Source organism: Vanacampus margaritifer, chromosome 18 (assembly GCF_051991255.1).
Source record: "Vanacampus margaritifer isolate UIUO_Vmar chromosome 18, RoL_Vmar_1.0, whole genome shotgun sequence".
Taxonomy (NCBI): domain Eukaryota; kingdom Metazoa; phylum Chordata; class Actinopteri; order Syngnathiformes; family Syngnathidae; genus Vanacampus; species Vanacampus margaritifer.
In genome coordinates, this window is record NC_135449.1 from 8373667 (window position 1) to 8389165 (window position 15499).

The following is a 15499-nucleotide window of genomic DNA, read 5'->3' on the forward strand; positions in this document are numbered from 1 at the left end:
ATTTTTTTTTTCTTAAAAAAACTAAATAACTTTCTAGAACTTCCACTTTAACGACAATAATTTAATTTTAATTGTAGTGTAACATCCCCCTCATAAAAAAATATTTAAAACACACAAAAAAAATACTTTTCTATGAAATGCCTTTTTCTTTAAAGTTTCAAGAAAATATGACCTTTTGCCACCTAAAAAAAAGTTCTCATCAGGTTGCACCATTTTTCAATCAAATATTTTTTTTCCCCAAAACATTTCAGATGACTTTTTTCTCCGCAAAATATGACATGAAATAAATACAATTTAGAGTGCCGCCTCCTTTGAACTACTATACACAGACTTCCCATTGAGATCATTCGACTTCGGACTTTCTACATCTTAGAACTCCTACCCACGCTGTTGTGAGGATGTGAATTGATAACATCAGAACATTCATGTTCTGATGGAACTTTTCTGTGGATTTTTAGTTACTATTGCACAACAATAGTTTAGAGGAAAAGCACATTTAACGTTGTTTTCCCCCCAAGATAAGATAACGCGTGAAAACACGGCGTGCGCATTGCTGGCAAAAACAACGTGTTGTTGCGCAACTTTGCTGATTTGCTCGCTGGTCACTTTCGTCACCGCGCGCCTTCCTCTAACCCCCAGTCTTGATATGACATGTTGACGAGACTGTTACGACCGGGTTCGAAGATAAGACGGATGCACTTAAAAGGAGGCTTGAGATTCGCCGGCGCGAAAGTGTCATGAGGTTATTATGTCATACGCATGTTCTCTTCGAACCTCGTTCTGCTCAATGTTGTACTCTCATAAACTTAGTCCATTACATGTATATTTAGTCATAAAATGCATGCTTCCGTTTTTTTGTTTGTTTTTTTATATAATATTGTAGCTTGCAGTGTGTATGTACACAACTGATAAACATGAATGAATGAATACATACCAAACAAAAAAAGTTCACTTACCCTCGCACCCATCTTACAGGGCTGGAGAATGAATAGCTAATGGCACAATTTCACAGAGATCTTACACTACAGGACCTCCAGGCATCAATCTGGTTTTTGTTCCTCCCATGCCTGCAGACACCACAAGTTACTCATCTGTGCATATGCAAGTCACAAATATAACAAGCTACAAATGTTTTCCTATAGTGAGAAAACAAACACGCAAACCAATTTATTTCCTCTTTGCCGGCCGGAGTCGGCTAAATCATAAAATATTTAGATCACCTGGAATCTTTGCTATGTGCTATGCTAGCTGAATAAAGAAATCAAATAAAATGTCGATTCGGTATAAATTATACCACAAAATACACACAAGTGATCAGAAAGTTTTTTTACTGGGATAAAAATGAAAACAAACATTTCAGAATCAACTGTTGAAATGTAAATTACGGCTGCCATCGGGTCACACTTTCAAGGTCGAGTAACATGTTTTCGACTAACACTTCACAAAATCAAACATTATAGAGGGCTAAAATCATCAATCAAGCAAAAATTCCAAAAGTAGACTCAAACGCTGAGACGCAAAATAGGCATGGAGTTATCAGTAAAAAAAAATATAAATTTGTAAAAGCTGGACTCTTATGCTATACATTTAGTCATGGGCATGTCATCCAACACACATTGTGTTCCTTGATCTCGTGGCGTGTATGTTGGAGGCAGTGTCACTATGTGGGCCGGCCGAGTGCGCGACGCATGCTCGGGTTAATGGTTACCGCGCGCGATTAATCAGTATCGGTGCAAGGCGTCCCTTGGAAAAAAAAACATCGGGCTATTACGGGAAGCTTTCATTGGTAAGTTAATGACTTTTTTTTTTCTTCTTTATCCAAACACTGACGAGAAATCTAAAAAAAGCTAACAGCCGGGGAACAAAAATAGAACAAGGACAGTGAATATGTTTGAGTTGTTTTTACATACATTTAAAGAATCAAAACACAAATACAAGCTAGGAAGCAACAAAAAAATAGCTGGAAATGTCATTATGTGCTGCTGCTGTGCTGCTGCTGCTGCTGACATGAATAAAAATGAGTGCTGTATGAAGCTAATCCAGGTAGCAAAGATCTTAACATGTAGCCAATTAGCTAACACCTAGCTTGCCTTTCATTTGAAATCAAAACTCGCTTCATGTATCTGACATTTGTATACAAGACATACAAGTACAGTAACCTTGAGCAAAACACAATACACCATTTTGTTTCCATTCTAGCATGATAGCATTACGCAAAAGGTCCATATACGTAACAATTTGGCACAAAAATGAATCCAAATTATCACAAGTCCTTCCCGCCTGTGTTTCTCGTCGTCATCCAGCAGAGCGCCCGTGGGGCCAACGCGGTCGGGATTAAAAGTGCAACTGCGCTCTTACCGAAGGACAAGCAGTAGAAGGCAACCGGGTTTTCAGAGGAAAATGTCCACGAGTCCAACAGCCCAAGCAGCCCAAGAGAGATGACAACAAACCCCGCCTTGAACGCGCCGGAGGTGCCACGCGTAGGCAGCAAATGCAGGCCCAGGCCGAGCCCAAAAAGGCTGCCCATGTTCCGTAGGAGGCTGGCAAAAGGCGTGCTGTCCATGTGCACCCATTCGGCCCTGGCGCACCACCTCTGGGCCTTCTCCAGAGTCCACAGAAGGTCCACGCCCGCAGCCTTAAGTAGCAGGTAGAAGCCCACGGCGAAGGAGGTCAAGAGGAGGGTGGTGAGGGCGTACGTCCTGAAGCTGGCGCTGTAGATCCATTTCACCTTTGACATGACTTGGGCCACCATCATGCCTGGCAAATTACAAGGTCAGTCAACTTTCAGGCAACTCTACCCAATGATCCTAATATGTCGGACTAACCTGTGACGAGCCCGGCGAGGACCTGGTGCGGGAAGTGGGCCGCCATGTAGACCCTGGACATACACACTCCCAGCGCCACCAGGCCCATGAGCCCCCACAGAACCAACTGCAGGAGTCTGTCAGAAAGGACTGGGGTGGGAGTACTGACAACCAACACCCGACAAGTTAACGCCCGTGTTACCGTCACTCACTTGTACAGTGACGGCGGACATCGTTTCTCTGCTGCAATGCCGAGTATGGCCGTCACCATCACATACCAGACCCCTGCGGCACCCATCGCGTGACCTGAGGGGCTTCCTGCAACCCAGCGGTTGCAAGTCGGAAGAAACGGAAACCTGAACTTGTATTGACTTGAGTTCGCACAAACGTGTCAAAGGCAACAGTAGGACAGAACTTGGGAAATGAATGGAATCATTCCAATCAATCCCCTGAGAAGGAGCAATCCGTTAAAGTGTACCTGGTCCAGTTTCACATGTAATGGGAAACTGCTGCAGCAAAGGGGCCTCTCTTGCCCCATAGAAGTGGGTCTCGTGGACCCACCAATATGGTCTCTCTCCGAAAAGCACCCTGCCATAGAAAGACCGACAAACTTAAACCCCAAACAGTTGTTGCTATATTTCTGATCCAACCATTACCATTTGAGGACTAGGTTGATCCAATCCCCGATGACCGCCACCCAGATGAGCCGGAGGCCCGTGTCCCGCCGCAGATGGAACCAGATGGGGAAGAAAAAGAAATAGGTGGTGTGAAGGTCGGCCACTGTGGAAGCAAAACTGAACAGGCCCTCGTAGCCGCCGTATTTAGTCTGCAGGTGCAGCGCCAGCTCGATCCCCCAGCTGTGGACCAGATCCATCATTCCAGATTTTTGCCCGAGAAGGATGTGCTATGGGATCTCTTTTTTTTTTTAGCGGTCAGTCAGTCAGAACGCCGTACAGCTCTGTCCCCTCTATTAGGTCTGTGTGTGATCTCCATCGGACTTTACTCAAGGCTAGCAGGCTTGTTTGCCTTTTGGACAGTCCAGTCCAGGTTCTTAACCCTGTGCACTCCCCGCAGACATCCTCTACTGAAATCCATAATTAGAGAACTCAGTGGCTGTCCCTCACACTGATTTCCTGGAAAACATTTTCTCTGCTCAGTGACTGACTTCTTGGATGGCCCCGATGCTGCCCTTCCGAACAGGAAGTAATATAACCTTATGAGCGAGTACTTCCCTTCTGGCAGATCTTTCTATCACTTTCGATTGTTTCCGATCAACCAATCGGCAATATCTATTTTATCAGACGTTATCTGCTCGAATACCATCATTCAATCATTGATGGTGGCCTTATGCAATCTACAATCTATGTAAGCGGCAAACTTGGAGACCAGTGAGATGTTTTCTCCAAATCATCAAAATACAATTACATAACATGTTCTTATGAGGTGAAGAACATGAGGCAGAACAACATGATTAAAACGATGCCCAATGACAAATGTCTCACAAAGTGAGCCATTGCGGTATTTTTGGTCATCCGGTGCCAACTCCGGTAAATTTGCCAGAAGCGAGTGACTTTGACGCCGTGTTTTTTTCCCCTCCCGGGATGTTTGTGTGCCAGGGCTGCCAAACTCTCCCGACTCGCAGTGTTTTATTACACATGTGCAAGGTCCAAAGATCAACAAGAGCATGCGTCTAGGTGGTGATCCCCCGGACTATAAAAACAAGCAGCTGTGTCACCACCGGCGACACTCTCGAGTGACTCACGCGCTCGCCGCTAACGATGCTTCACGCCGCCATGGACGCCATGCAGGGCTTTGGGGTGAGCAGCACCCGCTACCTTCAGACCAACTACCCGGACGCCCAAGGCTTGTTCCTTTGGGTGTCGTGGGCGGCAGACCTCCGGAACACTTTCTTCATCTTCTTCCCGCTCTGGTTCCACCTGCGACCATCGGTGGGCATCAAGCTCATCTGGGTCGCGGTCATCGGGGATTGGTTGAACCTGGTGTTCAAATGGTGAGGTGGGATCATATCAAATGACGAGAATTTACATGACTAAGTACTTCTTTCTATTTTTCAGGATTCTGTTTGGGGAGAGACCCTACTGGTGGGTCCACGAGACACCTTATTACACTAACGGCATTCGCCCTGATATCGAGCAGTACCCCATGACCTGCGAGACGGGACCGGGTACGAAGGTGGCATTTAAGAAACCAGGGGTCTAAGAGGATCACAATATAAACTAACTTTTTTCTTTGCTACCCAGGAAGCCCCTCCGGGCACGCTATGGGAGCGGCGGGCGTCTACTACACATTGGTGACATCCATCCTCGCCCTCACAGCTACTAAGAAGAAACACGGTGGCAGGAAGTCTTCCAAGAACAGGTAACTCCAAAAACCCTACATTTTGTTGACAGTTTTCTAGCCAGCACTTTGAACAATACGTCCTCCTAACACGTGGTTGATCATTGACTCGTGGGAATCGAGTAGTTTTCACATCCAGGCAGCTGAAAGTTGTCAAGATAAGCCCCACAGTGATGGCATTATTTGTTCCCAGGGATCACATGATCATGATGTTCTCTTTCGGCAGCTACCTGAAGGCTGTCCTTTGGACCGTGTTCTGGGGAGTCCAAGTGTGCGTCTGTCTGTCGAGGGTCTTCATCGGTGCACACTTCCCCCACCAGGTCGTGGCTGGAGTCATCACAGGTATGGTTGACTCGTAAACCGACTAAGGTCATGAGTACTGTAATGGTCTCGAGAGGGTTGTCAAATTCCTAGTCTTGGTCATAAAATGGTTGTTGTCGGGTTTATTTGACATCCAACGTGGATTTCGAATTATAAGGCATTGGTGTGGACAAAAGATCCAAGTTTGCAAGTGTGATTAATCAGCATGGATCAGGCAGTAGAGTGGTCGCCTTCCAAATGGAAGGTTGTGGTTCATTCTGAGCCTTTGTGACCACGTCAAAGTGTCCTTGCCTAGTTGCTCCTGATGCTGCGACATCAGTAGGAAAATGAAGACAATGCTTCTGAGTAACTTGAAGGTAGAAAAGTGAAAGCACTTTCTAAATTGAATGTCCCTAAGTAGGAGAGGGTCTATACAGATCTGGCAGAAACCTTAAACTGGACTCTTATTGACATCCCAGGTATGATCGTGGCCGAGGCCTTCAACAGAACACAGTGGATCTACAGCGCCAGCATGAAGAAGTACTTCTACACGACGCTTTTCCTCACCTCCTTCGCCGCCGGCTTCTACCTCCTCCTCAAAGCCGTGGGCGTCGACCTCCTATGGACGCTGGAGAAAGCCCAGAGATGGTGCGCCAGGCCCGAGTGGGTCCACCTGGACAGCACCCCCTTTGCCAGCCTCCTGCGCAACATGGGCACGCTGTTCGGCCTGGGCCTGGGCCTGCACTCGCCGCTGTACACGGAGACCAAGCGCAGCGGCAGCAGCGCGGCGTCCCGGGCCGGCTGCGTCGTGGGCTCCCTGCTGCTGCTGCACCTCTTTGACTCCTTCAAGCCGCCCACGCACACCGCCGCACTCTTCTACCTGCTCTCCTTCTGCAAGAGCGCCACCGTGCCCGTGGCGACGGTCAGCATCATTCCCTACCTGGTGAAGAGCGCACTGGGCTTGCACAGCAAAAAGGCTGCGTGAGCCAAGGAGAGAGAGAGAGAGAAAAAAAAAAAAGACTTCCTGAAAACAGAAAGCAGGGTTGACCTGTTCCTGTGTAGAGACTTGGTGCTAATTGCATTTATTTAAAAGGAAACGATCGTCAGGCGAAGCCGACAAGAACAACAGAAACTGAACTTCCCATGATGCTTTGAGGCACTTATAAGAGCTCAGTAGCTAAATATGCTATATGTTATGTTGCTGTATTTTTGAATATTGCAGAGTATTTTTGATTATTCTTAATAAAACCTTGAAAACAACACCTGAAGGGAGTTCTTGTACTTTCCAATGTTGCCACCAAGTGATACAAAATTTAACCTCACAACCTCCAGAACACAAGTAGAATGCGGGAGGAAACTGCCTCAAACCCGCAAATTCCACAGACGAAAGATGAAGCTGAGATTCGAACCCCATAACCAAGGTTCTGAGAGGGACTCCACAGTGCTGCCCGCCCTCGTTTTGTCCACAACAAATTATGTCTCCTTAGTAGTCACAAATCACCCTTGAGTAAATAAATAAATATGGAGTCGCTCTCCCTCTAATCTGATGTTTCACCGACTGACCAGACGTCAAACTGGGCCAGAATGACGACTCAGCAATAGCATTTGTAAGACAACAATCTGTCAATTCTTTAGAAACTAAAGTGCAAACAACAAAGAGACAAACTCAAGGTACAACTTGATGATAAATAGTCAGATTAACGTCAGAAAACAAGAACAATTTGCTCATTCTGGTGTTCTCTCAGAGCTATCAATCAAAACGGTACACAAAACGGACAACCTCAAAAAGCCTTCAAAAACATCCCTGGCCTTTAACCCCGACATCCTGCAATGACATCAGCGCGGACGTCACCACACGCTTGGCGCGGGCCCGGGTGCAAAAGGCCACCGTTGCGAGTCAGACGCTCAATATTTGCTAGTTTATAGCTTTTGCCGAAAGACCGACAAACACACAAGCGATCAGTTGAGGCGCCCGGCACGTTTGCGCACGTCAGTCAAACACGGGTTAATATTTAATATGATGGATTGAAGAAATTATAGATTGGGGGGAAAAAACAAGTTTGCATACTATCATGTAGGGAAAGTAGATGAACTGAAATTATTGATGAAGTTTATTGCCTTGGCTTATGAGTAATCGACTAATCAGATTTATTTAAATTTTGCATTAGAGTTTATTATAAAAGCATTTTTTTCCCTGATTACTGTTTATTAACCAGTGATTGGTGTTTATTTCGTATTCGGAAAGTAATAAAAAAAAAGGGGGGGGGGTGGTGTTGAAGTACTGTTATCAGTTCCGTCATTGTTTTACAAAGTGAAAACAGATGTTTGCAATTCATTTAATTAAACACAGCAGATATTCGGACTTCTTTAATGAAGGACTACAGAAATCAGTGAACAATTACTGTTGATATGCTGAAATCAGGATTTGGACTATTTAAAATTTTAAAAAATGGCTCCGATCGATTCACTTTGACAGCTCTAGTTATTGCCCGTTCAATTCCATTTCCGTGATGTCACACTGCATTGCAACATCTGGAGCAACGCTTACGCTGTACGGGTTTGGATTTTTTGGGTTCCTTGCCATGTTGTAATGATGGATAATGTTCCGTTGTAGAAAAATATGAGCCGACGGGGTTGTCGGATCCAAAAAGTAATTATTCGTCCTCGTGCCTGAAAACAGCCGCTCCGCATACCGGCTCGGAATAACCCCAGCGAGTTCCGGCACAAGTTCCATCTTTCTCAGAACCTCGCCCTGATCTTTGCTTCTTCCCTGGCGGAAAGCATGCAAAGCAAAATGCTGCGAGGACCCGGTGACAGGGTGACCATCTACGTCAGCTGGCAATTTGGGAAACCTCAGCCAAGGCACGTTGACGCGAACTTGGCCCCGAGAGGCCATCTTAACGTTCTCTGGGGTGGAATCCAGTAACCTTCCTTGAAAGGGGTTAAAAATTCCCGGCTGCCTGCGGTCGGCATGCAGTGCCAGCCCCTCGGCGTCATCGCACACCGACACGTTGGGGAAGTGTTTCCACGACAGCAAGAGATCCGCAAAGTCACGTGGGGTCTCTGCTGGAAGGTTGAACTTGACTGAATACACGACCCCGCATGGGCAAGTGATTACCGCGCAACCACCTGTGAAACACAATAAAATAGTAATAATTGACAACGGGAATATTTTAAGTATCGCTAATCTACGAACCGTTGTCTTCCACGCCGCACTCTTTGCACAGTGCCCGGATCTCCTCGGCCTGTTTCGGAAAATGCAAATCAAGTAAAGTCCGATATCGTTAATACAGCACGGAAGAAAAGTATTTTCAGGGATGTGATTTGACCAAAGTGAAATTATCTGAAAATTTAGCCGGGGGTCTGGGGGCCGCTGGCACCCAGCTAGGTCCAAACAACAGCATAAATTTTCAATGTATATTGAACTATCCCATATAAAATGGCAGTTTTAGTCAACTCAAAAACATTGGACTGCCTTTGCTTTTAAAAACTATCACTGAGAATATCATCATATCTAACTAATGTGATTACTAAGTTAACACATAAATAATGTTGAAGAGTTCAAATTTCATGAACAAATAATTGTATCATGACCAAATGAAAAGTAACTCATATTAGAGCATACCACAAATGTCTTTGTTATAGCAGAAGATGTTATCTGTCGGAGTCATGCGCATACACAATGAACTACTACTACTAAAAAATAAATAAAAATAAATTTAAAAAAAATAATCGAATTTTTTTTTTTGGGGGGGGGGGGGGGGGGGAGATAAAAAAAGCGGAATTCCGCGAATTAGCGGAAAAATCACATCCCTGTATTTTGCATATTCCGCCAACTAAATTCACCTTCAAGTTGAGAAGGTCATCCGTGAGCCGCTCCTCGTTCATTTTTTCATCATTTCGCGTTTTTTCAAATTCCGAGTTCAAGACAAAATTTGATCTGCGGGTGTTCGGGCCGATCCAGGGTGCCGAGCGATGGCAGCTCGGGGGCACGACAAAAGGGTTCTTCCGACCGTCTTTGCGAACAAATTCGGTATTATTATCATCATCACCGCTACATGAAACAACCTACTTTTTTTTTTACTATTCAGTCTCCAACTGTTCTTAAGCTTACATGGAATGAATCCCCGACTGATTATTTCTGTGGTCACCGCATTCCAGAAGTGGTTTACGTCCACATGACCGTCATAATTATCAGGTGGGCTCGGGACGTCACTCACTGCAAAATCCAAACAATGGTTGGGTATTCTTAATATGTTACACAATTTCGAGACAAACGAGATTTGAAGCAAAATGATTTGACATGTGATTAAACTCACCTGGCATAGTGCAAAGGGCTTTTTTGTGAAAGTCCATGACAACAACCGCTGGGCTGTGTCCACATGACGCACAACTGTACGTGTATTGGTGGTCGGTTAAGGCCTCGAAGTGAAGGTACGCCTGCAGGACTCTTTCCTTGTTTGGAAAGGACACATTCTCGGTTGTCTCGATGATTTCGATCACTTGGCTGATAGTTGTATGGGTCTGGAAATGGATGAGAAACAGGAGCGTTACGATGCGATTCAATTTCAAAATAAAAGTCATATGTTGCGGTTGTTTGTTTTGTGTTTCGATAACCTTTTTGTTGTTTTGTTCCGGTTTTTGTGTTTGTGTTTTTTTGATTTGTTTGCATTACATTTAATTTTTTATATAGTTTTTAGTTTGTGTTTATTTTATTTTATTTGTGTTTGCTATTACTTTTTTGTTTTTCGTTTAATATTTTGCGTTTGTGGTTTTTTTTGCAATTACTTTTTGTTGTTTTGTTCCGGTTTTTGTTTGTGTTTGTTTTTTATTTGTTTGCATTACATTTTAATTTTTATATCGTTTTTAGTTTGTGTTTTTTTTGTGTGTGTTTGCTATTATTTGTTTTTCGTTTAATATTTTGTGTTTGTGTTTTTTTGCGATTACTTTTTGTTGTTTTGTTCCGGTTTTTGTGTTGTTTTTTTAATTTGTTTGCGATGACCTTTTTGTTTTCTGATTTGTGTTTGTGATTACCTTTTTACTTGTGTTATTTTGTTTTTTTATTTTTATTTGGTTTGTGTTTTTTGATTTGCAGTCGTGTCAGTTTTTTGTTTTTTGCGTTTTGCACTTCAGTGTCACTGTGGTAGACAGTCCGGGGAAGCATATTATTACTCAAGTGCATTTTCAAAATATGGGACCTTTAAATTACTGGTGGATCCCATCTCTATGGTGTATAGCGCCACCTACAGCGGCGGAGTCTCTTCTCAATATTCGCAAAAGAATTTGAAACAATTGGATGGAAACCTGATTGATTGACTCAGCGAAATGAGACATTTCATGTTATATTAAATGTGTTTTTTTTTTAAAGCTATATTTATTTATTTGTGCATTTAAATTGCAGACAATTAAACATGGGTTTTTCGCTATTTGTGGGCCGGGCCAGTCCATAGAAACAAACACCAGATGTCTCATGACGTAATCAGCAACGTGACCAGTGGTCGGCCATTTTAGGACAGGGGAAGCTTGGTGGTTTGCTCACTTAAATACTCACTGGATTCTTGCTGGATTTAAAAATGGATTAAGGTAGCTATGATTCAGGCTGAATTTTCAAATCTAATTATTTTGGGGGAATAATGCAGAATAGTTGTTTGTGTCCTCTCTTGTATCATATTTAACAACATAAATATTTTTAAACATATTTTAAAGTCCATGCTCTATTGACTGTAATGCTATGAGTGATTGAGCAGCTCTTTTCCAAGATGGCCGTCCTGTGTTCACACTGAGATATCTCCTGTTTATATATATATATATATATGGACCAGTCCCGAACCCCTGCGAATGGCGGCAGTTGACTGTAGAGTAAATATTGTTTTTTTTTTTCTATATCTCTTGGACATTTATATCTCTTTCATTTAATCGCACCCTGTGTTATAATGACCATAAATCTATTCTAAAATCTGAAATAACTCCACAGATATGACTCCGTACCTGTAGTGCGTTCCTGACCATCACGCAGAAGTGTAGCGACAGGATGATGTGGTCATCAAAGTTGTGGACACCCTCGTCCCACTCCTGGTATCTGTAAACCATGCCGCAGTTCGGGCACGATTTCCTGTATGTTGTTATTCCTAAAAACACAATCCAAGCAAAGATCATTTGAGATTTGAGACTAAACTAAAGAAACGTGACGGTACCGACCTTCAACGACACCCGTGCTCGTCAGGATCTTCCCTTCCGACGTTACGACTTGCTCGCAAAGTGTGTGTTCGCAATCGACGCACTCGGTTTCTCTGGGGACGAGACGCTTAGGAAAGCTGCCCAGCGTTCTTCCGTCTCTCGACTGCTCCATGAGAGCGTGCGGTAAATCTGCCGGGAGTTTCTTGTTGACGAGGAGGTACTCGAGCATCCTCGCGATCCGCGTGTCATCTGGCGGGTAACCGTAGACATTTTGGACTGCGGCGATCTCGGGAAGATGGAGTGCCTTGCTGAATAGCTCTCTCTTTGTGACAAACAGATGCCATTTCGCAACAGCTTTGTGAATACAAGACTGTCTGGTTTTACAGCAGGGACAGAGCCAGATGTTTTTCTCGGCGTCGTACGACGCGATCACTCGTCCCAATCGACTGTAACGAGTTCTCTTTTTTTCATAAACAGAGATATGAAATCTGGATGGCGTTCCGCCCACAGTCAGGTGCACAGAAAGAGCCGCACCCTCCGCTTCAGCATTTTGTTGCCAAGCCAAAAGGCTGGCTTTGCATTTCGCACCCAGCCATTTATTCGCCACCATTATTTCCAAAGCCTCGCCCGGTAGTGTCACAGTTTGACCGTCACCGCGCGGGCAATACGATAACGATTGAATGTGGTGGCACTCGAAAGGCAACATCCCGCTACTTAGACAAAAATCAGCGTTCAGACGACACTGGTCCACCTCACACATGATCTTCCGTGTTGCTCCCCCAACATTCTTGACGACGTGTATGGGTGTCGCAGGACCGGAGAAAGATTTCTCCACTGCGAACACACCGCGCGTAGCGTCGACGCACTGACAAGCCAAAAATTTGTCCTTTGACACCGTCTCAAAGAGGTGGCCGTGTTTTCTTCTGCAGTGGGTTTTGAAGTTTTTTTTGTATAAAATCACCTCGCAATGAGGACACATGAATTTTTTTTGTTCACTAGATGCATTAGGGGCCTCGGAGCACTCTGTAGGAGCCTGTATGGGTTCTGGGGGCTCTGGGTGCTGCATGGGGGCGTCTGGGGGCTGAGCAGGGGCCAATGGGTGCTTCATGGGGGCCTCTGGGTGATGAGAGGGAGTCAATGGGTGCTGCGTGGGGGCTGATGGACACTGAGCGGGGGCCACAGATTGCTGAGCAGGGGCCACAGACTGCTGAGCAGGGGCCACAAACTGCTGAGCGGGGGCCACAGACCCCTGAGCAGGGGCGACACAACGCTGGACAGGGGCCATAGACTGCTGAACAGGGGCCACAAACTGCTGAGCAGGGGCCACAGTTTGTTGAACAGGGGCCACAGATTGCTGAACAGGGGCCACAGACCCAGACCGCTGAGCAGGGGCCACAGACTGCTGAGCAAGGGCCACAGACTGCTTAGAGGGGGCCACAGACAGCTGAGCAGGGGTCACAGACTGCTGAGCAGGGGCCACAGATTGCTGAACAGGGGCCACACACCCAGACCACTGAGCAGGGGCCACAGACTGCTTAGTGGGGGCCACAGACTGCTGAACAGGGGCCACAAACTGCTGAGCAGGGGCCACAGATTGCTGAACAGGGGCCACAGACCCAGACCGCTGAGCGGGGGCCACAGACTGCTTAGCGGGGGCCACAGAATGCTGAGCAAGGGCCACAAACTGCTGAGCCGGGGCCACAGACTGCTGAGCCGGGGCCACAGACTGCTGAACAGGGGCCACAGACTGCTGAGCCGGGGCCACAGACCGCTGAACAGGGGCCACAGACTGCTGAGCGGGGGCCACAGACTGCTGAGCAGGGGCCACAGACTGCTGAGCCGGGGCCACAGACTGCTGAACAGGGGCCACAGACTGCTGAGCCGGGGCCACAGACCACTGAACAGGGGCCACAGACTGCTGAGCGGGGGCCACAGACTGCTGAGCAGGGGCCACAGACTGCTGAGCAGGGGCCACAGACCGCTGAATGGGGGCCACAGACCGCTGTATGGAGGCTGCTTCATGCGTCTCTTCCTGGTGTGTTTCTAAGTGTCGTACCAATTGTAATCGATTGATAATTGTTGCTGCACAATAGCAACAATGAAAATGCGATGCCGTCCGACAACTTAATCCACACTTGATCATTGTGAACACTGTCAGAGAGCAATAAAAAAATAAGATTGATACTAGTTAAAAAAAAAATTAAAAAAAATGAATTAGTGTAATATGTAAGCTTACCTTTGTGTTTTACTGAAGAATGGCCTTCTATATGGTTGTTAACCATATATTTTGCACCCTTGTATTTGCAAAAGGGACAGTGGAAAAGTTCACTGTTGGTGCATTTATTAATGGTAGGTGTATCACCGTCCAAGAGTATACTAATATGTCTCTATATATCAGAGGTGAAAAGAATAGACACATACAGTAAAAAGGCTAATTAAAACATAACTTTAAATCTGAAATTGATATATACAGTTTTTTAAATTATTTTATTTTTTTTACCATATTTCCGTCAATAGGGGTGGCCTCAGCAAGAGGATGTAAATCCGCCTGGGGCTTGTAGTGGGACACCTGTCATGCATAGACAAAGGTAACAAATGGTCAATGGACACAGAGAATGAATGCAGCAATGTTTTTTTATTAATTTATTTTCATTATCAACAACACAGTTTTCCAATATCAAAATTGAATGCATTACGTAAATGTTGGTATTCAAATCCTGTTATTATGCCTTTTTAAAATACTCTAATTCAAGTGAATGATTTACGGATTATCTTCTTTATTTCTGTCAGACATACTCTAAGGTAGAAACACCACAAATACACCACATTAGGGATTGTGTTGTGATGATTTTTGTCACATTGCAGTGACCCAAATTGACACAAATGAGAGAAGTTCTTATGTGGTGTAATGTGGTACAATGTGGTAGAATCTGGAGAAGAAAAGCTCAATTTTAAATGCAAAGAATCATTGTTCATAAAATTTGTGATGAGTAGGAATTAAAACTGAAAACTACAAAGTAACTTAATATAGTAAAGGAACTTATTACAGTCAAATGCAAGTAACTTGTAATATGTAATGTATTGCCTGTAAAAGGCTACGGCCCCCCACGCTTGAAAGTGGCAAAAAAGAAGAAGAAAGTATCACCTATTAACCTAAAAGTTATTTACGCCTCAAAACAGGAACGTTTAGGTCCACCCCCCACGTTCAGCCACTCCTTGATCTGCAGCTAGGGAAACACACGTGTATCTGTCGATGTTCGTCTGTATAAACAATAAAAAGACAATTTACCGGCGTGACAGAGTCTGCAGAGTCTAAATTGGAACACCTTTAAAATTCAAATAAGTAGCTAGCGGGAAGGAAAACAATCGTATTGTTTTCTTTACGCGCCGCTACCTTGAAGCGGCTGTTACCACTTTTCTTCTTCGGCGGAAACTGTGCTTCGTACGAAACACTCGCACGCCCCCCGCGGTGGATAAGGGGTACTACATAAGAGGTGACGCTCATGCGCAGACTCTATAACGCGAGCTTTTACAAGCTGTTGTTCACTCTTCTGTCCACTAGATGTCGACATTACGCTTCAAAACCTCACCGCACTTTTATTCATATTGGCTCAAGTATCAACGTTGTTTTTGTTTGTTTTGAAGAGTATCATCGTTCTTTTTTTTTTTTTTTATATTTTACTTAATCCTAGTATTTATTAACAGAAAATTACGTTACTCCAGTTTGAATCTACATTGTCATCTCTTGGTAAGATAGAATCTATATAGATATCATAGCAAGGCAGGAAACATCCAACAAAAACAGTAAGTATAACAATAGTATTTGACAACATTAATGAGGAAGGACACAACAACTCGTA

General features: G+C 44.6%; 3 protein-coding genes across 9 annotated transcripts; 1 reads left to right on the top strand and 2 right to left on the bottom strand.

The window, feature by feature from the left end:
- Positions 1 to 1311: 1311 nt before the first annotated feature.
- Positions 1312 to 4426, bottom strand: g6pc1a.1 (glucose-6-phosphatase catalytic subunit 1a, tandem duplicate 1). Of its 2 annotated transcripts, none has more exons than XM_077549986.1 (5): positions 3461 to 4426; positions 3283 to 3392; positions 3029 to 3122; positions 2826 to 2968; positions 1312 to 2757 (listed from the first exon to the last, which is right to left on the bottom strand). In XM_077549986.1, exons 1-5 carry the CDS (start codon positions 3679 to 3681, stop codon positions 2264 to 2266), a joined length of 1062 nt encoding a protein of 353 aa, XP_077406112.1. In that variant the 5' UTR covers positions 3682 to 4426; the 3' UTR covers positions 1312 to 2263. The 2 variants fall into 2 exon arrangements, with proteins under 2 accessions (XP_077406112.1, XP_077406111.1); XM_077549985.1 differs by having other exon boundaries at positions 2826 to 2941; positions 3017 to 3122; positions 3461 to 4409.
- A 109-nt stretch (positions 4427 to 4535) lies between these two features.
- On the top strand, positions 4536 to 6724 carry g6pc1a.2 (glucose-6-phosphatase catalytic subunit 1a, tandem duplicate 2). Of its 2 annotated transcripts, none has more exons than XM_077549984.1 (5): positions 4536 to 4815; positions 4880 to 4989; positions 5066 to 5183; positions 5356 to 5504; positions 5942 to 6724. In XM_077549984.1, the coding sequence occupies exons 1-5, from the start codon at positions 4583 to 4585 to the stop codon at positions 6445 to 6447; spliced, it is 1116 nt and encodes a 371-aa protein (XP_077406110.1). In that variant the 5' UTR covers positions 4536 to 4582; the 3' UTR covers positions 6448 to 6724. The 2 variants fall into 2 exon arrangements, with proteins under 2 accessions (XP_077406110.1, XP_077406109.1); XM_077549983.1 differs by having other exon boundaries at positions 4547 to 4815; positions 5389 to 5504.
- LOC144037980 (HMG domain-containing protein 3-like) lies at positions 6464 to 15456 on the bottom strand. Of its 5 annotated transcripts, none has more exons than XM_077549965.1 (10): positions 14929 to 15456; positions 14140 to 14208; positions 13876 to 14026; positions 11661 to 13790; positions 11451 to 11590; positions 9782 to 9986; positions 9577 to 9681; positions 9309 to 9478; positions 8659 to 8707; positions 6464 to 8591 (listed from the first exon to the last, which is right to left on the bottom strand). In XM_077549965.1, the coding sequence occupies exons 2-10, from the start codon at positions 14140 to 14142 to the stop codon at positions 7945 to 7947; spliced, it is 3600 nt and encodes a 1199-aa protein (XP_077406091.1). In that variant the 5' UTR covers positions 14143 to 14208; positions 14929 to 15456; the 3' UTR covers positions 6464 to 7944. The 5 variants fall into 5 exon arrangements, with proteins under 5 accessions (XP_077406091.1, XP_077406090.1, XP_077406093.1 ...); XM_077549964.1 differs by having other exon boundaries at positions 14793 to 15456; XM_077549967.1 differs by having other exon boundaries at positions 11661 to 11888; positions 14785 to 15456.
- Positions 15457 to 15499: the final 43 nt, after the last annotated feature.

Excerpts from the sequence above, each read along its gene's own strand:
- g6pc1a.1 (XM_077549986.1), bottom strand. The coding sequence starts at position 3,681 with ATGATGGATCTGGTCCACAGCTGGGGGATCGAGCTGGCGCTGCACCTG. Across the intron at positions 3,393-3,460 it reads ATCAACCTAGTCCTCAAATG|GGTGCTTTTCGGAGAGAGAC; the intron begins GTAATGGTTGGA and ends TTTCTATGGCAG. Across the intron at positions 3,123-3,282 it reads TACATGTGAAACTGGACCAG|GAAGCCCCTCAGGTCACGCG; the intron begins GTACACTTTAAC and ends GCTGGGTTGCAG.
- g6pc1a.2 (XM_077549984.1), top strand. The coding sequence starts at position 4,583 with ATGCTTCACGCCGCCATGGACGCCATGCAGGGCTTTGGGGTGAGCAGC. Across the intron at positions 4,990-5,065 it reads GACCTGCGAGACGGGACCGG|GAAGCCCCTCCGGGCACGCT; the intron begins GTACGAAGGTGG and ends TTTGCTACCCAG. Across the intron at positions 5,505-5,941 it reads CGTGGCTGGAGTCATCACAG|GTATGATCGTGGCCGAGGCC; the intron begins GTATGGTTGACT and ends TTGACATCCCAG.
- LOC144037980 (XM_077549965.1), bottom strand. Across the intron at positions 9,479-9,576 it reads CAGTCGGGGATTCATTCCAT|ACGGTCGGAAGAACCCTTTT; the intron begins GTAAGCTTAAGA and ends TTGTTCGCAAAG. Across the intron at positions 8,708-9,308 it reads ATGACCTTCTCAACTTGAAG|GCCGAGGAGATCCGGGCACT; the intron begins GTGAATTTAGTT and ends TTTCCGAAACAG.